Source organism: Neolamprologus brichardi, chromosome 3 (genome assembly GCF_056152115.1).
Source record: "Neolamprologus brichardi isolate AB-2024 chromosome 3, ASM5615211v1, whole genome shotgun sequence".
Taxonomy (NCBI): Eukaryota; Metazoa; Chordata; class Actinopteri; order Cichliformes; family Cichlidae; genus Neolamprologus; species Neolamprologus brichardi.
This window is the reverse complement of record NC_142106.1, coordinates 35,502,644-35,524,819: the sequence shown is the minus strand read 5'-3', so window position 1 is coordinate 35,524,819 and position 22,176 is coordinate 35,502,644. Positions and strand designations below refer to the sequence as shown.

General features: G+C 40.5%; 2 protein-coding genes across 2 annotated transcripts; one reads left to right on the top strand and one right to left on the bottom strand.

Annotated features, from left to right (window-relative positions):
- On the bottom strand, positions 1-21,116 carry acadvl (acyl-CoA dehydrogenase very long chain). Its single transcript, XM_006801750.3, has 21 exons — positions 21,012-21,116; positions 20,681-20,768; positions 20,522-20,591; positions 14,571-14,645; positions 14,139-14,211; positions 13,949-14,013; positions 13,712-13,846; positions 13,484-13,628; positions 13,117-13,246; positions 12,230-12,355; positions 11,912-12,110; positions 8,814-8,918; positions 8,426-8,512; positions 8,076-8,138; positions 4,341-4,442; positions 3,925-4,022; positions 2,574-2,646; positions 2,278-2,350; positions 2,034-2,106; positions 1,741-1,816; positions 1-989 (listed from the first exon to the last, which is right to left on the bottom strand). Exons 2-21 carry the CDS (start codon positions 20,752-20,754, stop codon positions 852-854), a joined length of 1,980 nt encoding a protein of 659 aa, XP_006801813.1. The 5' UTR covers positions 20,755-20,768; positions 21,012-21,116; the 3' UTR covers positions 1-851.
- On the top strand, positions 16,674-19,281 carry LOC148104266 (uncharacterized). The gene is made up of 5 exons (XM_087830599.1): positions 16,674-17,012; positions 17,388-17,780; positions 18,394-18,455; positions 18,615-19,155; positions 19,273-19,281. The coding sequence occupies exons 1-5, from the start codon at positions 16,674-16,676 to the stop codon at positions 19,279-19,281; spliced, it is 1,344 nt and encodes a 447-aa protein (XP_087686725.1).
- Positions 21,117-22,176: the final 1,060 nt, after the last annotated feature.

Here is a 22,176-nt window from a genome sequence, read left to right as displayed (position 1 = left end):
TGGAGAAAATGGACTTTATTGGCAGAAAAAAGCAGTATAGTTACAGCCTATACAGACTCCCACTTTGTTACACGTTCGCTACGGTAGAGAAATAAATGATAGAAAACTTAAACATGGTACACAGACGATGTTACATTCACTGCAGTTCCAGGTGGCTGATAACTGTAAAGCGCACACAGTGAAGTATTGTTAGGAAAGCTTTGTGTGTTCGAGCCGGTTTCTAAGGCAAAAAGGTTTTACAGTCTTGATATTTGTGTGTCTGTTGATCAACGAGCAAACTGAACATGCAGAAAGGCGTTAAGAACAAACATCACACTGTTCTCTACATTTAAACACCAAGTGTAAAAATCTGTCCTTTAAAGACACATCAGTTTCCTGTTAACTGGCTCCCTGACTTAAAGTTGCATTGATATCGTTGTATTTATGGTTAATAACCAAGGATCAAAAGAGCATAAATTAATATATTAACAGATTAAACACTGAGGGTTTACATCATGAAGGCTTGGATACAAAGGAAAGGGTGCATTTTATGCCCCCTTCACACTTTAGACAAATGTAGAACTGTGACTTTTCCAACTCGCTTGACATTTTTATTTCTCACAGAACAAAAGTGCAGCTCAAAATTTAGATGCCTTGAGTCACAATGTCATAAATACATGACAGGAAAAAACAGTGGGATTAAAAAAGACACCAAAACCAAAACCAGTTTCTGAGGCTGTAAATGCATCTCATAAATTAAAAAAAGGGCACTGATGTGTGTCAGAGGAATAATGGCAAAAAAGTCCGGGAGGACTCGGCATACGTGACGAGATGTTGAGATGACTGAAGAAACGCAGAAAGAGCGAGGGCGTTTAGAAACCCAGGGGGTGAGCAGCAACCACTCCTCCGTTCTCCACGACTGCTGCAGAGATGGCCCGCATGTTGCTGAAGAGCTTTCTGGACTCGCTGGAGTGGAGAGACTTGATCTCGTGCGTGACCCTGTCGTGAGCCTGGGGGACAGAGAGAGGAGAGTGATGGTGCCAAACTGATCGTGATGGCATCAGAACACCACAGAGGTAAAGTATGGACTTATTACTTTATATTCACAGTGCCATTCTGTCTGTAAACAAGACAGGTCAAAACATTAAATTCTGATTAAACTTTGTAGGAGTGTAGCGGGTCGTGCTAATGCTCCTTTAGACCTTGACTTACATCCACCAAGGTATCCAAAGTCAACTCAATGACCTATTAGTCACAAACTGACAAAAAGCGTTACAACGTAGAAACTATAATTATTACCAGTGTGGTGTGTATTGTTAATATAACCCTGTATAAAGATTTAAAATATCCTGTCATTTTCGACCTCAGATCTCGCCTTGAAGGTCAACAGATTCCTCTGAAGGTCAAAGTGATAACAATGTTTTATAGAGCTTTATTTTTAGTCCAGTTACTTAACATTGAATACCTATAATGTTTATATACAAATACAGTATTACTCCCTTAAAGGTAAATATTGCTCAGAGAGTGAGCGCCTTGGTTTGCGCTCTCCGAGTGCTTCTGGTTTATATTTAAAACTTGTGTCTTCACTGCTGTGTAAAATGACGCCAGGCCAAACTAGCTCCTCTCTTTAATCATGCATCCCACTACTTACCACAGTGACACTACCTAAAATTGCTAGCCACGGTTCAGATCATTAAAAACACCGAACATCCTCCTTACATTGCAGCACGTGTTTGTGTCTGGCTGTGCAGAGGATCTTACCTCGGTACACCAGGTCTCACACAGCAACTTCTCATGCTGAGCTGATGTGTGGCCTTCACTCAGAGCTCGCGACGCCCTGCAGAAAGAGGCCGAGAAAAAAAGACGTTCACAAGAAACGTCGCTTTGGGCTGCGTAGGAGTTTGTTTGTGGAATAAAAGAAGACCTTAGTTTAGAAGGTGGGTGGGAGCGTGCAGAAAGAGCGCAACGGGGACAGATAGAAAGGATGGTGTGGTTAGTGGAAAAAAAAAAAAAAAGAACAAAGACTTAAATCTGTTGTTTGCACTTTTGCATACCTTGACAGGACGACCACCATGGCGTAGATGTCAATGGCGCAGTCTGCGACTCTCTTGAGAATAAACTGTTCATCTGAAAAATGAAAGCACACAAGTTTAGATAAGTTAGAAAAAAAAAAATTTGTTAATAAAATGCCGAGATGTCATTTCTAAACTGTCAGATATAACTCATAATATAGTCAAGTTCAAATCTTCCAGGTGACCTGAAACACCCGCAGACACACACACACACACACTCTCTCACCGATGATCTTCTTGCCATGTTTGATCAGCAGCTCCTCGATAACTCCTCCAAACTGCTCAATGGCTTTAACTGTCTGGAAAGCAGAAACAAAAAAAAGTGCAGAGCGTTAGGAAACACGCAGGCTGTAGCAGAAAGCAGAAAATGAAGGCAACGCAGGAGGAAATGTTCCATTAGTAAACAAAGGGTCCTCTTAAAAGTGCCAGGCACCCATTCATCCAGCCTGGGCCAGCCCCTTAGATGGGTTTTTCCTCATAAATAACAGTCGATCGATACAAATAATAACAAAAATAACACACCAGTTCTCCGCTGTGTGCCAGCTCAGGATGCACCGTCCCCTGCAGCGTCAGACCTGTGCTCAAACCTGCCTTCCTGTAAAGAAGAGAGGACCGCGTTACACAACAAAAAAGTCATTCTCAGCAACACCGACAGCATCGTTCAGCCGTCCGTCCGAGTCTACGATGGATCTGTTGATCCCAAACAGCAACCTCGAGGCTCCAGGTTTAAGCCAAAAATTGCTCAGTCTAAAGACCAGCCCTCAAAGACTCCCATGATGCAGTGCACATGGATGTTTTTTGAAAGCTAAAAATTAAAAGCTAGGTGTGTGACAGCACCTCTGCTGGCACGCTGACACTTTGGTCAACTCTGTTGTTTTAAATGTGCTGTAAAAATTAATTTGTCCTGTTAATAATAATAATATGCTGTCTGATATACAGCCTATCAAAGAAGTTTGTACTCCAGTTTTCGTGAGTAAAATGTAGTCATGCACTGTCAATGCCTGGTTGGAAAAGCCAGCGACAAAGTCCCAAAATTCCCAAATGGTAAAGTCACGATGGCTCTTTTATATACAGTGTGTGGGAAGCTGTACAGTTAACCATGTTTAAATTAAATACAGAACAAAAATAAGCCAAACAGCTGGTCAAACTGACTGAAACCTGCAGCTGAGGCTCTATACAGAGGTTATGACAAGTTTATGCTATAAATGCTATCACTGCGTCTAAAAGTCTCTCTATGATGCGTTCAGTGGTCGACTGTTTGTTTTTAGCCGTTCATTATATTAATTGCACACCCAGCGCAATGCAGCACCACACAACACCTTTGTGTGCTACTGTTGCTATAAAAAGGCTCGAATGTATAAGCAAGACTACAGACCCTGACGTGCAAGCAGCTTTCAGTGTCTCCTAGAATTGGGCAGGCGGAGTAGAGAGGATAAATGATCTGCACCGCAGTTATATGAGCCTGTATGCCTGAGCTATAAAAGCACTCACACAGTCTCTGAGAGCGTTAAGTAAACGGTTAAAAGGAAGTCTTAATCAAATTAACACAAAGAGAGGAGGAAGCCACACTTTTCTGCCTCCTCTGTGTATGTGTGCAGCACATGGTTTTCTTACACTTGTGTACTCGCAGCGAGTACACAAGTGTAAGAAAATCATTTTCACATCACTGTTTTTCTCAGAAAGAGGAAGAGTGCATAAAAAAATGTCTCCATTTCCATTAATCTGATGGCATAACTGCTGTATCTGTCGACATCAGCCTGTATCACTTCTTCAGGTCACGTTCTATTTTTTGCAAGGGGCGACCCCTGATCGCACACCCACTGCCTTCCAGACATACAGAAAGGAAAAACAGTGTTGCAGAAGCTAAACCAACCTTTTGGCTCTCTTGGTGAGTTCTCCTGCGAGCACGCCGGCGTTGCTGATGGGGCTCTTCAGGGCCTTCTGCAGGCTCTTCAGCTGGTTTCCAGCATTCTGCAGGGAAGCACATGCAAGCTGCTGAGCGAAGGGCTAAACATAGTCAAAGGGGCCAGGGTTTATCCGGATTGCTCAATCTGTAGTCATATGCAACATGTTAAGAACCAATACTTCCTGATAGAGAGTGAGGAAAAGTGAAGTGCAGAAAACGTGGATGTGATACAGAACTCAAATGTGAAATGTGTAGAGGAAGTTGCTTCTTATCACAGAATTTCAGCATTTTATACAGCAAGCAGAATCCACTTCCTCTGTACTTTCACAAAGCACACACACACACACACACACAAACACACACAGAGGAAATTTCTGTGTTACCTGGAAGCCATTCAGAGCCACAAAGAGCCTCAGGATGTCGTTTGTGCCCTCAAAGATTCTGAAAATTCTCAAATCCCTCATCACTCTCTCCATTCCAGCGTCCTGCAGAAACAAACACAAATAAAGAACATGATGGGCTCCATTGCTTTTCAGCTCCACCTCAATAAAGCACCAAAAATAACAACTAACTAAGTGTAATTTACCCAGATCACCTAAATTATGTCTACTAGGAGACAAAGGAGAGGTGCCACAATTAAATAAACACCAGTTTAGAGTTTTAAGTACTGCGTTGGTAACATGTGCCCGTATCATTTTGGAACACTGGAAGGACTCCCATATGCCAACGCTTAAAATGTGGAAAGAAAGAATGATTGGGAACGTTTTGTTTTTTTGTTTGTTTGCTTCTTGTTTTTTGTTGTTGCATTTTTGCATTTGTTGTTATAAAATGCAAAATCTAATAAATACTTGAATTATTTAAAAAATAAAAAATAACTAAGTAACTAAAAGCCCTAATAAGACAGAAGGAATGCAAATATTGTACATTTTCCAAGGTTAGCACTTAATTCTTTCCCATCTCATGTCCATTTAACACCCTGAAATAAGGTAATGAAAATGCACCGTTAAAGAGGAATAGAGGCTTTTGCACCGCTTCTGAATTCTGTATGTGGAAACCAGTGTGCATATTTTAAGTGACACAGAAATGAAAATGTACACCAGCACACTTTTGACTTGGTTTCCTTGCTGAAGTGAAACCCTGAGTCAAAACGCACGGAGCGAGCAGAACCGCTAAAAGCCTGCTGCATTCGTCCCCCCCGCTGCTGCGCAATTAATTCCACTATCAACTGGCACGTAACACAAAGGAAGTGGAATTATTTTAAGCAGCTTTACATCAGACCAATCCAATCGTAACTCAACAATACAAGTACTCAGAGTGTAAATCATTGTTTACAGTGGCTGAACTAAACTTTTTATTTTTAAAAGTCATAGTACATTGTCCTTCATGACTGAGCACACTTTCCACTGAACTAAAAAACAAACCAAAGCAGCAAGCTTATTTTTTTTTTCTCTTCTGCACTGTCTGGTTTATTTTAAGCAGCACAAAACTGTTTACACAGCTCCACCACGCCCCCGTATCTTCAGCTGGTTGTTTCCAGTCTATTCTAGTGAACTTCTTGCTTGATATCTTTTTTTTTTTTCACTCGAATGTGGTCTCAGTATTTTCTGAGTGTGTATGCCAACTCGCCTGTTGCAACTAAATGACTCAATACCGCAACAGCAAGGCAAGCACCTGCCACTATACAGTGCAAAGGCTTCTGAGAAGTCTTAGCCACACCTGTGCATCTTTAATGGATAAGAACAAAGATCTGTTGCCCGATTACATCATTACTTCTGTTTAAAACTATAATCAGATAGAGGCCATTAGCGCACCATCACCATCATCATCATCATCACAACAAAAACTGAAGCGTTCGTGGACAGAAACACACAGTAAACAGAGCGGGAAAACGATTTTATCTTCCAGTGCATAAAACAAGGAAATGCGGATCCTTTAGGCGCATCCTTGTTTGAGTGCTTGCCACACCTGTCAAAGGCTCGCCAACGTTTACAGACAGCCGTGTTTGAGATAAAAACAAAAACCAAACAGAAGCGAAGCCAAAAGATGAGCGCAACTATCAGGAAACTGCGCATGTGACCACAGTCAGCATACATCCAAAAACAATCTACACACATTCCCAGTGCTGATGTTTACAGCTCCCCTACATGAGCCTTTGTATTTGTGGCTGCACAAAACAAAACAAAACAAAAAAAAGCAATGTCTTTAGAAACATCTACTTTTTAGAGGTCATGTTAATACATTAAAACTTGGCTTTCATCGTCAAAGAGTTTTAACGTGGAGCCGGTGTCTGTTTACACACCGCAAAGAACGAAGAGGCGGAGCCATTACCGAAACAGTGATCTCAGATTGAACGAAAGAAAACAGTGCTGTTCCTGTAATCACCATTAAAACCTGGAGTCCTTAATCAAACCACCTGATCAACAAACTCCGACGTGAAGAAAAGTAAACTTTGTAGGTGCTCCATCCACCGCCGCTTGTTTTACAAAGAGAAAAATCTGCAGTAAGCCCCCAGAAGTAAGGCTACATTAAAATCTGCAGATGAACTGTTCACTTGGTCTAACAGCACGTTTGAATTATACAACTTACTGAAGGCTGACGGCAGCTGTACATTAATGCGATAACTGAAGCAAGCGGGGGTGAGTCTAAAGGGGGGTATGAGGTGTAGTAGACCATATATATTTCATCCCCTTTGTAACACTTTTCAGATTAAAAGTGAAATAATATAAAATATTGTCTCAAAAAAATCTGTTAATATTTAAAAATCTGAAAATTAAAGCTTTTTTTGACCTGATTGATTTTAGGTTTGGACAGTGAATTATTGTTAATATTAATTAACATCTACACCTTCATAACATGTTGTTTTTCAGCAGCAGAAAAACATTGTATCGAAGTACAAGGCAAACATCCGAATGTTGATATTTTCAATTCCCTTTATTGCAGCCACCACATCCCTCTTTTAAATGCTTACAGCTGCCTACCTAAAAATACACTGAATAGTATAATATTATATAATAAGCTCAAGTTATTTCTAAATAAATGCCTATTATCCATTACCTACTGCCTAATGTTTGTGTAAACAATGTGAACATCCGTGTGAACAATGTGAGCTAGTACAGCAGCAAATAGCTAAAGTCATCCAACAATGTTGGCCTGACAATGAACTGTTCAGCTACTTGTAACCACTAACTGTGAATGGGATAAGAACAGCGATTACTCTTAAACGCACATACTTCCATTTCTGCAGGCTAATGACCAATCACGTCTTCTGTGAAACTTTACACTGACACCACATCAAGCCCCATCATTAGGGTTTTTAAAAAAAATATATATTTTTGCCCTTTTGGGATAAAATAATGAAAAACTGACAGGAAGGTCAGGAGACAGAGCAACAACAGTGGCAACAGATGGCCGTCCCTCCCTGAACCGGCTTCTTCCTGTTAAAAGGGAGTTTTTCTTTCCCACTGTTACCAACTGCTTGCTTATAGTGGGTTGGTTGTCTAAGCAGCTTAAAAAGAAAATTGTCTGGACTTCTTTAAATTGCTTGAAGATGTTTGACCTCTCATCCAAGAAGCTTCTTCAGTTTTAGGGTCAAATGGTGGAGAGTCCCAAATTTAAGTGGGAGTGTCCCCCCCAAGAGGGACAATGGACCCTGTAATGATCCTCTACCTAATTACACGAGCCAAGGTGTGAAAACGGGTGTAGGTCACAATCAGCCAAGGTTTCAGGTGAGCTCATTGTGAAACCTAGCCCCACCCTATCATGTGATTTCCCAAGGTCAAATGGCCCCGGATGTGAGTGGGTGTTAAGGCGTTAGGGGGTCCATGACTGAGAACCTTCACAGACCTATTGGGTTGGTTGATTATTCAAGTTTGATTCCAATAATGTAGTGTCATTACTTTACAATATAAAGTGAATGCTGTTGTGATTTGGTGATATATAAAAAGAGACTATACACAAGGTATACATTCTGAGAAATTCCTGTTCTATCTACTGTTTCACCTGCTTTCAGCAGGATGTTAAACTCTAGCTTTCAAAAACACAAACTTTAAATTTTGTCAAATATATTTGTCCCCTTGCTACCTGGTTTGTAACTAACAGGATGTGGACTGAGGACTCACCTTCATGAAACCCATGCCGCCCATAACCTGAATGCTCTCGTCTGTCACAAACCATGCTGCTTCCTGTCTCAATTACACAAAGAAACACAGACATGTAAAAGACGTTTAGCACTGCCAAACACACATCACATTTCATCTCACATCAGTCAGACATATGCTTCCTCTATTTACCATCCTTCAGTCTTCCACAGAAAAAGGAACCTCATGAAGATTATGAAATAAGCGCCACGTTGCCCACTAATGTGTGCTAACAGAAAAATTGAAGCCAAACATCCTTAAAGGCTTTCTGGTTACTGCAAAAGCTGAAATAAAAGGCTTGCAGTACAAACATTAAAGTGGAAATTTCTTACAGAGGCAAATATCTTGCTGATGGCAGCTTCGATCTGGAAGTCGGTTGCTCCGCTGTCCATGTTCCCACTGATCATGTAGGCCATGGACTGAGAAAACACACAGAAGTAATGGTACCATGAGTTTGACACCTTTCTCATAAAGACAATCAAAACTGAATTTAATTTGAATTCGTCACATTAAAAAAAAGGCATCTCAGCACATTCTCTGTGTTAAATAAAGCCCAGCGAGCTGACAAGCAGATTATGCTGACTGACAGTAAAACAGGAAATCAACCACAATGTCAAGATAACGGCAAACCATTAATCAGCAAGGTTCTTCTCAGAACCTGCACCACACGGCTCAGGTGAGGGTGAGGTAGCGTTACAGATTCGTGTTGTGTTGTCTGACCTCTGCGACGTACTGCAGCATAGTCATGCGAGCCACCTTCTCCTGGATGGCTCCGTAGTTGTGAATCTTGTTCCCAAACTGGGTTCTGTTGGCTGCATGGTCCACCTGACGAAAAGTGGAAAAGCACAGGCTGCTATAAGACCACAATTCATTATTTTAAGTCAAGAATTCGACTCAAGCCACAAGATATGAGGAAACAAGATTTTGCAAGTGGGGTTTTTTTTGGTGCCCTGAAATGCTGTTGCTATCTAGCAGGGTTTTTTTTGTATGAGAAGAGGAAGTTTGGCAGAGCTGCCGGTCACCACAAAAAGAAGCATGATCAGTATTGTGGTGAGGTGCAAAACTGGTGGCAATGTGTCAAAATACCATGATACGTGAAAACAAACAACAAAGCTGAAAAGAACCGTGCTTTCTTTAAAAACTTTACACGTTAAGATTAGTGTTGAATTAGGTCGCAAGCGCTCACTGAAAGCAGCTTATGGCTGCATGACATTAAACAGTGAAAAAATGAACTTCTCTTTATCAACATGTGAGCAAGTCATTTCTCTAAGTGCATGAGAACCGGCTCCCTGTGCCTCCTCTGCATGAGATTCTCCCTCAGTAAAAACGCTGAGGGGGCAGGAATTCCCCCCACATTAACTTTTCACAGTTTTCACTCCAGCCGACGCAACTGCTCAAACAAAACAACCACGTTTTTCCCCCCCGGGCGAGAAATCCCTTCAGTCACAGCAATAAAATATGCTTACTGTAGAGACCATTTAGCTGCAAAACTGATTTGTGAATCTCATTTACTATAAGCGCAGTAACACTGACTTTGAAGTAAATTTCTCTTCATGTTTTCAGGTACATGTGCACACTGGCTTAATATTAATGTATTTTTCTAGTAGTGAAACATTTGCAACTGAAGAAGAGGTCCACGGTCACCTAATTATCAGTGCTGATATGTCAGTAAACAGTGGTTTTCTGTTGTGTCATATCAGTTTTGTACTTGTTAAAAGACAAGTGTTGTAAACTAGGGCTGCCACGATTACGTCGACTATCAAAATCGTCGACGCGTCGTTTGAAGCTTTGTAAGATCCCAAAAGATGCAGGAATAAGTAGTAGTAGGATTTAAGAGTGTAATAACGGACTGAAACAGAAGATGGCAGCACTACATGTACAAGGATGCCAGCTGCCGTTAAACCCAGAAGAAGAAGAAACTGTGTCCCAGAATTCATAGCGCGGCCCTGCTCAGTTTCCAACAATGGCGGCAGCTAGTTAGTTTTAATATTACTCTTATTATTCTTTCTGGGTCACAAAAAAATGTTTAACATATGTTCAGGTTAGAATGTAACTGTATAAACCTCAAACATCTGCTCAGTTTATCAAGACACCACATATTTTAAAAAGCGCTCCGACGTTTTCGGAGACGTTTGTTACCCACTAGCTCGATAGCTAGCCGGGGGCAAGGCTCACTAGAGCCCGTGAGAACACCAGACTCCCGGCAAATCGTTTTCAAACCCACGCCGTCTTTCGCTACTCAGGTTAAATATATATAAGTCACTTAGATAACTTAAAAATGTTATTGTTTGGCTTTTTTTAGTATTTTATTTGTTCCTGAGTAAATCGGTTCGGCTGAGATTAAAGTTATAGTTTTTACACAGCTGAATAAACGTCAAGCAGACAACTGATTATCAGAAGTGTGAGATGCTCGAGAATATACTCCGGTGTCCTGTTATATTTTAGAGGAGCAGACGGCTGAGTTTATTAAACTTCACCTAAAAATTCTGCAAATTTCATTTAAATTCAATAAACTATCATCTTGTCTTTATTTTTAGTTAGCACATACCTTAAACACTTAAAGCTGTAAGCTAATGATAGTTATATAAGAGCAGATGCATGCTGCTGCAATAAGCTGTACGTTGTGCATGATCTGATTAGTCGACTAATCGCAAAAATAATCGGTGACTAGTGGACTATCAAAATAATCGTTTGTGGCAGCCCTACTGTAAACAAGTGAAAGAGTAATGTGCAGCTGTATGCTTTATTCTACCTAAATCTAATAATAGTAATAATACCACATCAGCTACTGGCCAGATAAATTTGTGTTTTTTTATATCAGCATCTGCACAAATTTTTTTCCATCAAAAATTATGATCATGTATGTCTCAATTTACCTCATCTCCTCCCTAACAGACAGGCCAATCTGAATGAAACTTTGCATCTCCACACACGATGTTTTTAAAAAAAAATATTTATTCCAATTTGATTGATTTATGTGTTCAACATCCTCCTGCAAATGTGATGTTACGTTCTCTGTTCGTCTCATTTGCCTCATTAAATATTTATAGTTCAACTCTGCTTTTATCATCATTCATGAGAAACTGCGCCTCATCTTCCTTGACCTATGGCCTCATTAAACGCTTTCAGTAAGCCATTACGTTCTCAGCTGTTCCTTTTGAGTCACAGCAGGATGTTCATTTAGTCAGTTATGTTTGTATTTATATTAAAGCAGACAATAAAGTAGGACACGACTGCATGTGACTGTCAAGTTGCTACTGAATAAGTCTGCATTGTCTTGATTTCTCAGTCATTTCGTTTTTAAATGCAGAGACAGCCAAAACAGTCAGCTCGAGGCTTCAAAAGAGGACTCCATTAACCAGTGTGTGTTGTCACTGTGTCTATGGTCCTCTAATCTTATGACCATCTACTGGTAGCAATTCAAACTGTTTTAATAAACATAACATTGATTTTAAGTAATTTAAGTTAAAAAAAATGTAATTACTTTACTAATCAAAACAGCTGAATCCTCTCAGTAGACAGAGCCGAACGGAGGCCTTCAGCACATTTAAGCGCAGCAAGAAGCAGAAAGAGGCCACAAAGAGAAGGGGAATTTCCCACTAACCCACAACGAAGAACAAAGCAAAACGAAATGAGTTGCAACACAGACAATATTGGTTACAGATAAGAAACAATGCAGCAAGTGGGAAACCTGACAGCACATATAGAAACTAAACCATAAGTAAAAGCCATAGGCTTCGAGAGAAGAGCTCCACCGGTGCGCTTCACCCACTTCCCTTCCTTTCTACACTTAAGGAACCTGGAGGGGATTCACTCACAGCTTTGGCGATGACACTCTTCATGGTGCCGGAGAGGGCGGCCGCCATGCCAAAGCGGCCGTTGTTCAGGATGTTCATTGCCACCTTGAATCCGCCTCCGATTTCGCCCAGCACGCACTCGGCCGGCACTCGCACGTTATCAAAGTAGACCTCGGCCGTGTTGGAAGCCTTGATGCCCATTTTCTTCTCCGGAGGGCCACTGCGAGAGAGAAGTAAGGTTTACGATGATGGGAAGGAAGAAATAAAAAGTTTCATTCACAACAAAAATAAAGGGTTTAGTGGCAAACAGTCTGCTAAGTTAAGAAAAGGGGCACTCACTGTGTCACTCCTCCAAAGCTCCTCTCCACAATGAACGCCGTGATCTTGTCCTTCATCTCCCCGGTTTTGGGGTCCTTCATGGGCGTCTTGGCGAATACAGTGAAGATCTCAGACAAACCTCCATTGCTGAGGAGAGAAGGTTATTTAGAATGGAGTGGCCATTACTGTGTGTCGCTGGATGCACTGTGTAATTCTGCCCCCTTGTGGTGAAAGCACGAAAAAGCTTCAGCTGTCAAACAGTCAAGCTTTACTTTAAGATTACTTTTCGAATACGTCAACTCTAAAAACAGGAGTTTTAAAAGGACTAAACACTGATTTAGACACTAATAAAATAAAAAAATGTTTTAAATGCTACAAGTAATAAAATTACCCTCACACACAGATATAAGACGGTTAAACTACTTATTCATATTTTATTCATGCGTGACGCCAGTCAGCTGTTGCTTCTAAGCAATCACACAGCATCTCACTATTAATGACAGACAGTAGCACGTACTCCCCAGTCTTCGTGTAACAGGAAGTTGTACTCAAGCGAGAGAAAGTGAGACAGGTGTCAGCTGCACTAACCACTGCGGTCGTGCATTGCTTTGATGGGAGAAAGCGAGTGGTTGTTCAAAGGGTAAACAGTCTTATAACCACCAGAACAGACTTGTGTGTAGTGCACAGTGCAAAGTGTCTCAGCTCAGCAACATTTTGAAAACCATTCAAGCATATACAGAAGAACGGGATCGAAAGCGCTTAAACATAGGCAATAACTATGCAGAGAACGTTGAACCCTCCTCAGCAGACTGTGCTGTGGTTTGTCTGGTTTTCTATTTTTAGGTTTGTCATCAAGTCGTACTATTTTTTAGTAAACTAGTCACCAAGAACTTCCTTGGAGTCCTCACCTGATCCAGATCTTGCTTCCATTGAGGGTGAAATACTTTCCGCAGGGCGACTGGACGGCAACGGTTTTGATAGAGGCGGCATCAGAACCGCTGGCTGGTTCAGTCAGGCAGAAGGCGGCTATGTGCTCGCCTGGAGTAACACACACACACACAGAGTCATTGTCAAAGCAAAAAATTACAACAAAAATTACTAAGCTTTTCTTTCACATGAAGTTAGACTTTTCTAGCACAGTGTGTCCCTCCAACACTATGGCTTTTTTTGGTTATGGCTTTTTTAGCTTTCAATAATAAACAGAAAGAACGTCTCCAATCTTCTACAGAGCTACAGTTTACCTCGAAATCCAGATGCTGATGCTGGTATTCTTACCTGAGGCGAGTTTTGGCAGATATTTTTCCTTCTGAGCTTTATTCCCAAAAAGCAAAATTCCCTTGAAACCAATAGACTGGTGTGCACCCAAAGTAATACCGACCCCCAAATCATGACTGCCAACGATCTCAACCACCCGGGCGTACTGTTGGATGGATAATTTCCGTTAAAACTTTTTAAAACCATTGCCATGTTGTCAATATCATAATTAAGTCAAGCAAGCTGTACCTGAGTATTTGAGAGGCCAATGCCACCCAGGTCAGCTGGCACCTGCATACCAAAGGCACCCATCTCCTTCAGGCCCTCCATGGTGTGATCCTCCACTTTCTCCAAGGCATCGTTCTTGGCTGGATCATTTACCTCCTGTCCAGAGGGAGCAGAAACATGGAGGGGGAATCGGTGAGTGGAGGGTTTGGGGGTGTATAGGAGCAGTGAGCGTGAGGTCAGACTGAGATTTACAATTACCTCAAAAAATCTGCTGCATGGCCCCACGAGCTCTCGAAGGAACTGCTCCTGCTCCTCATCGAGGACTGCGGCACATACAAACCATTACACTGGCAACAGCTTTTCAGTTTAACAAAGCCAATCAGCAAGAAGCTGGCTTTATTTTTTTTTTAAAATCAGGTAAGAACATAAATACGTCTTATGGATTTACCTTGGGGAAAGGGAAAAACCTGGGCAGTTGTGATCTGCCCCTTGAAAATGTTGAAAGCAAATGATTTGGATTCCTGTGAAAAGATAATCCAAACAGTAACATTTAAGTTAACTCAAACACCACTGAAACTGCTCTATGGAGCTGCAAGAGAGGTCAAGCTTAAAGCCCTTAGGGCCTACCAAACGTGCATTGCTGTGATTTATGCTGCCACCTGCTGGTGAATTGAGAACACTGAAAGCCTCTGTGTGTTGTGTTTAAACAGCAAAGAAATCAGCTTTAAAGAGGGACCCATTCTTAAAGAAACATGTGCCCTATTGCTCCTAGGATTCAAACCTTTTACTTTAAAAATAAACAAAGTAGACTGACTGATTTTAACCAGATTTTGGCCATTATAAATGTAAGACTTGCTTATAAAGCAGATAGTAAACATACAGCAGCAGCAGCTGTCTTCTTTTCCACTTTGGTGGCAGCGTCACTGCCGACTGCTGCAGGCTTCTCCAGCACTGCCTGAAACCACAAACAGAGCAGAGGACAAAAGTATATAAATTATGTTTAAAATGAATAAAGGGAAACAAGTGAGGAAGCTACAAACTCTCTGTGCAACAAAGCTTACAAAACATACAAAATCACTGCTTAACCATACGCAATGTCAGGTTGACTCGTGTAAAAGGAAAAACACACCGGAAGGTTTACCACCATGTAGCCAACAGGATGAAGGTACACAGAGGGAGACAGTTTGCTGTCAAGTGCTGTTTAGTGATTAAATATTAAGAGCACAAAGGCTAGTTTTTCCAGTTTCAATCGGGACACCAGCTCCTTTCTATCTAAAATATAACACGACACTGGAGTAAATTCTCGACCATCTCACACTTCTGTTTAATCAGTTTTCTGTTTGACGTTGATTAAGCGGTGTAAAAACCAAGGAGGAACCCACCCGGGGGATTAATAAAGTTTTATTTTATCGAATTTAATCTAATAACTTTAATCTCAGCCAAACCGGTTTACTCAAGAACAAATAAAACACTGAAAAAAGCCCAACAATAACATTTTTAGGTTGTCAAAGTGTTTTATATATTACGTTTAGCCTGAGTAGCAAAAGTCCGCGGTGATCTGAAAATGATGTGCTGGGAGTTGTGCCGTTCTCTGCGGCTTTAGTGACCGTTGAGCTCTCGGCTAGCTATCAAGCTGGTGGGTAACAGACATCAACGAAAACGTCGAAGCACTTGCAAATATGCGATATCTTGATAAACCGAGCAGATATTTCAAGTTTACACACCCACGTTCTCGCCTGAAATATGTTAAAAGTTTATTTTGTGACCCAGAAAGATTAATAACAGTCATTTTAAAACTTATTAGCGGCCGCCATTACCGGAAACTGGAGTTTGGCTGGGCCGCACTTTGAATTCTGGGATATGGTGGGCCACGAAGCACACACCCGAATGTATGTAATTCTTTGTATTACACCCCCTGGCATATGTTAATTTTGTTCTGGTTGTATACATGTTCTGTATACTGTTTCTTAATAAAGTTTAATAATTTAAAAAAAAAATTTTGGTGAAAAGGAGGACGCATTTGTCCGCTGCATTCGGAGGAGTCTACGAATTTAAAATAGAATCTTTGTAGAGATTGCCATAATTGTTGTACATTTCTGTGCAAATAAAAAAAAAGGAGTCTACGAATTTGGATAGCCTTCGGCGCATCACTGTGACGTAATCGGTCTACAAAAGCGTCCTCAGGAGGATGCAGCCCATGAATTTGGACAATGTGTTAAATAAAGTTTAAAAAAAAAAAAGAGGTTGCAGCCCATGAATTTGGATGTTGTTATCTGGCTGTGCCATTACCATGGTAACATGGACACCATGGCACAAAATACTTGGTGGAACTTACCTTACTTATACCTTACTAGCAAAATATTTTTTAGTAACGTAGTATATAAATATCTACTACTATTACTATACTAACACTAACACAGCAACAGTAAAGTAATAAGACACAAGTTGACAGAGTAACTTTTGATAATGATCATAAACAGTGATTAAGAACTCTATTTCTAATACAGTTAGTATTCCATGTGTGCTAGTGTGGCTTCCTAGAATAAAAGTATATTAATAGCATTTCTCTAATGTTTTATGTCTGCAGGTGGATAAGGCAGTGCTGTCCATCATGACTGATGGACAAATGGCAAAATACATAAGGACATATGGTGACAGAGTAGCTGTCCAGTCCTTCTGTCAACAAACTAAGTACAGCACAGATAAAGAGACTCTTCTGCAGAACCTAAGAGATAAAATTGCGGCACGGAAAGTAAGATCAAAAACCAAAGGAGTGCTGTGTGGTTCATCAGGTGTGTTCCACAAGCAAGGTGAAGGGATGGCAAGACAGAGAAATACTGCAGGAGAGAAGACCTGCAGAAAAATAGAAATCGGATGGCTTCATTTAAGCAGTAATGAATACCGTCAAGTGAGAACCAGAAATGGTGGAGGAACAAGACATGCAACTGTGGAAAAAACTACAACTGTAGCTACAATTTTGGAAATGGGAAAGGACCTGTTTTTTCCAGATGGGTACTCGCCAAAAGTGAGAGTTGAAGACTTTGTCATTGATGTCTGTGATTTTAAAAGAAATCCGATTGCTTTAGATGGCACTGTTGGCAAACTTCATGAACAAACCAAATTGAAGCTCCTGATATTTTACATTTGCACGAAAGATGAAACACCGTCAACAGTTCAGTCCTCATCTGAAGAGGATTTTTCTGTCAGCATAACTGAAGAAGATTCACCGGTGACATTACTTGGATTTGACAGTGAGACAGATGATTTTGTCCCAGATCTACTTGACCATGGGGATTCATCTGACAGTGACACTGGCAAACAGGTTTGTTAAAATAAGAAAGTTATTATTACAAATAATGATCACTTTAAAGTTACTGTATTTTGTTGTGTTTAGTAGTGCTTGGTGGTAACATGCGACATTTTCTAATTTTGTTGTACTATTGTACTAGGTATGACTGTGCAACGGCAATAAAGAGTTGTCTTATTCAAGTGCTTAATGTACATCTACGAATATTTGCACTTCTGTAGGATGAAATTATTCAAGGAATTTGTTGTTGACTTGTGTGGTAAGGTACATTTAATACATCTGTGAAAGACTTACAGCTTTGTATTCATTAACATGTACTAAATGACTGGCTGCTGAAAAAATAATTGAATTATTTTCGTTTGTTTCTTGTGTTTGTTTTCTGGTTCACAGATTCACAATTTCCAGATGGAACACAATCCAAAAAAACTGAAATCACTCTGTGAGGCAGTGACAACACAAAGTCCAGGAAAATCACACCATATGCATTCAACCCCAACAGACATTAAAAAAACTGTTGTGGGACAGCAGCAGCAGACTGACTCAAGTGATCATGATTTCCCTGACCACTGCTCTGAAATTATTGATCTGACCAGTATAGTTCCTAACAAATCCTTCAAACTAGAGTCCTGGGACAAACTTCCAGAAGATTTGGAATTTCGTTTTCCAGACATAGACGAAGCGGATACGGTTCTATGGAATCCTGAAGAGGATCTTGTCAGAGCAGATGGTGACGACACAGTCGTGATAACCCTGAATTATGTCAACAGTGAGGATCTCAGACAGGTAAGACCATGGACAGTTGTGCTTGATATGGTTTATGTAAGTGTTACAAAATATGGAAATTTATTAATAATCAAATTCAATAACTTGCATAGTTCTGATTTTAAAAAAGCTGATCATGCATTCCTGCTTGGACAAAATTTAAGCATGTATGTTATTTTCTGTAATATTATTCTTTTGGATCTTAAAAGAAATAACCTACAGTACTGTGAAACACTTGCTCGATTTCTATTAATCAGAATTCATCTCTTGTTTGTTTAAAACCTGATTTTGTTGCAGCAATAATACAACATTTTAAGTAGTAAGAAGTACATCAAGATCTGATAAAAACCTGTGGAATTCCACTGTAATATGTCTTTTTACTCTTGTAAGTGAGACATGTAGGTTGAAAATAAAGAGGTGTATCTTTTTTCTATTTCTTAAGACCTATTGACATATTTTGCAGACTTTTTAAGAACATTCATGATTTAGAATAGGCCAAGGTAGAAGATTGAAGAAGAGTCTTCTAATCTTGAAGGGTTATGGTGTCTGTTGTCAATTAATGCAATACTTCCTTCTCAGAATGCCGACGCAAATGGATTACCTATGGATGGTTTCCTGCTACCATTGTCTTCAGCTAATGGCTTGCCCACACCCCATATGCAGTCAATACAGGAGGAAGCACCCCAGATTGCACAGGTAAGATGGATCAATTCAGGCAACCATAAATACCTATCTTTACATACTGTAGAGATGCCAAAATTTCATGCTATTTTCTGAGGATATGGCAGTTTGTGGGTCCATTTAAATTAAAAGGATATTGTCAGTTGAGAGACAATTCCAGTGTTTAACATTAAGATTAAACAGGGGATTTAGTCTTGAAATCAAATCCATGGATGAAAATGATGAAGAGGACCTGCTTGACCTTTTTACAAGGATGGGTTCCCACTTCCTACCACCTAAGAACAACATACAGCCTGCCATTGAAACAATGGCTCAAAAGGCCATTCTCCAAGAGCCAAAGTATATAATGGATTGCTTCTCCACACCCATGGCACATCTGCAGCTGAAACTGGCAGACAAGGAAAGTGTGTTATCTCTGTATGAGACAAAGAAGGCCACAGGCAAAAGACTAGTGCAGCTATTTGAAACAACAAAATTGATGCTGTCTCACGGAGAACAGGCAACGTTTAACCATCTTCAGCATTATGTTAAAAACGCTGATGAAACCAAAGCTGAAAAAATCCTGCGCTTCTGCACAGGATCTTCTGTGATATGTGTTGACAAAATTTTGGTGTGCTTTAATGCTGAAACTGGGCTCAACAGAAGGCCTGTTGCTCACACCTGTGGAGCTACCCTTGAAGTGCCATGCACTTACAGTTCTTATCCTGAATTTATTGTTATTATAATGATGTTATGTAATAATAAACAAGGTTTGTGTTTAGTGTTAGAGGGACAGATCACATCAAAATCTGCTGTACACATTGTCATTGTTTCCTTTTACTCCTGCCATCAGCCAGAATAAAGGCTCGCTTTTGTTTTAAGTTCAGTGTCCTCTCTCTCTCCTTGTCTGCTTTTGGGTACGTTCTCTCAACACACCTGCATACCCCGCAGTGACACACAGAGATTGTTTTGCGAGATCTCGCAAAACAAACTCGGGATCTCGCAAAAGTTTTGCGGGATCTCGCAAAAGTTTTGTGAGATCTCGCAAAACAAACAAGTCGTAATGATAAATTAAAAAACTTTTAATTTATCATTAAAAGTTTTTTAGCAAAAAAACTTTTGCGAGATCCCGAGTTTGTTTTGCGAGATCTCGCAAAAGTTTTGCGAGATCCCAAGTTATTTTTTTTCTCCCATGTCCCCTGCAGGGCTCCGTAGTTTTCCCCCAGAATCTACTTTAGAAATATTTGTTTTAATGTAATGCTTATGGATCCAGCACTATATGAGACCTCTCAGCAAATACAAAAACACAGAGTTGACCTCTTGGGAGGATAAACTGGACTGGTTGGATAAATTTGTGGCAATGACTCTGGGGTATCTTACTGTCCATTTTCCTGACACTTCTGACAATATGATAAACCCAAACTTTATTTTGAAATACATTTTGGGCTAAAATCTTTTTTTTTTTTTTATCTCAGTGGTGGTGATTTTTTGTTGATAGCTCTTTTGTATTCAAAGCAGGAAAAACTCTGATTTGCAGATAACAGTACTAAATTAATCCTTGTTGCGTCATAGCAATTTTGCTAAGCCAAAAGTTCACAGTCAATCTGATGAAGACCTGCAAGACTTTAAAACTGCTTAGACATATTTATCATTACGACTTGTTTTATTATACACAAAGAAATAATATCATTATTAACAATTATAATAACAAAAGTAACAACACACACACGATCATTGACTTTACAACTGCTGATAGATTTATGATGATATATTTTTGTTAAAAACATTGTGGTAATTTCGGGTGTGCAAGCATTATGGCGAAACTCCACGTATGACATCATCGATCTATTGGTTTTATTGTGAACGCTTGCCTGAGCAACTGCAGTGTCACCTTTAATACCTGGGTCACGTGAACAGTGAACTTTCCCCCAGTTTGAGCGGGAGGGGGTGCTGGAGTTATATCAGACGCAGGCTGCGATTACCCAAACAAGGACACAGTCTCGATCAAATGTAGTGGAGCCACAGCGTGAAGCAGCCGTGTTAAACAGAGTAATGTGTACTTAATGTATTATAATGAAATACGATATAATAACATAACGCACCTCGGCTGCCTGGCTTGCGTAGAGACGGCCGTTTTGCCCAACAAACACCACCGCGGCCTGACGTTGACCTCTGCAGATCAGACAAGATACGATATGTTTGTAAAACATAAACATCTCATTCTAAAGCCTCTATAGCAATAATTAATGATGATTACTCACCCGGTTAGCACGGCAGGAAGCCGGAGAACGGTGCTGCACAGGGCGGAAGACTGGCTCACTTTGCGAAGCAGCATGATTTTATTTTGTTCTTTAAAAAAGAAGAAGAAGACGTTATACACAATCATTTGCCGCAACTAGCATTAATAACGAAACAGGGACAGATGTCATGCAGGTCAGCTTAGCTGTTGACGGCGTGTAGCTAACACAATTGTAACAAACGTCGGTCTGTTCCGTAAACTGGGCTCGGTGCTTAAGCCCGCGCAGAAAAAGCCTGAGGAAATGATTCATATCCTTCTACGAAAGGCCAAAAAGATCAGCGTACGCAACACACCTGTCTGTGTAAGAACAACGCGTCCCTTCCGTCAAAGATGCTACCAACAGTCTGGTAAAAAATGAACCGTCCACAGTGTTGCCAACTCCTCAGTAAGGGAAATCGCTATTGGCTGTCCTAAAAGTCAGCAAATGACGTCATTGCCTAATTTACATAATTAGTCATGTTTATGTAATTGTAACCAGCGCTGTAGAAGACAGAAATGACATCGTGGGAGAGACATAAAGTGAGTAAAAAAAAACACCCCCAATGCATTTGGAATATTTTTAAAACTACAAATTAAATTTCCTTTAGCGATTATTGCTTTTTTTAATGTCACAATTCCAACCCTCCTCCTTTATCCGGGCTTGGGACCGGCAAAACTGACCCGAAATAGGCACTCTTTATGTGTGTGTGTGTGTGTTTAAGTAGTTGCAAACTTTGTGGTCCACAAAAAGTAACAGAAAAACATATGTAACCATAACGTTGTTAACAAACTACATTAACAATCGAAATTGACAAAAAAAAAATTAGACACACTAGAAAAACAGTGGCAATGTGAAAAATTATGGGAACTAGTCTGGTCCTAATGCAGGCTAATTGTTTTCTTTTTTTCTTTTTTTTTTGATTTTTTCAGACACCCCTCCACACACACAGGCCGTGCTGGCTCACAGAATGAGTGGGTCATCCTCATTTTGGTTGAGAGTTTTTATGGCAGGATCAGCATCTGTAGCATTTGACTTAATGGAAGTGAGCATGCAGCTGATGTGCCAGAAAACTGCTGGTGTTCATAGGAAGCCCCACCAGACAGCTTCAGTCTATATATGAGATGTACAAGATGGAGTTAAGGCTCTCCAAGGACATCCGATTTCTAAGTTTGCAATGACGTGTTTTAGTGATTTATTTTAGACGGCAAGGTGCCCACGCCAGCACCCGCTGCTGTAAGAGCGATACGTGCTTTCACGTCAAAAAGTCGTCATAAGTCTCCAATAACACCAGGAAAAGTCGGCAGATTTGTCCTAGTCGCTTTTCAGAAAAAAAAAGTTGGCAACACTTACCGTGCACAACAGCGGTCTCCTGTGGACGTAAGAGGCAGAGCCTGCCTCAAACTAGGAGAAAATTTGACGTGGGCGGAGCGTCCGCGGAGGGAAACGGAGGTGGACGGCGGGGCATATCATTACTGACA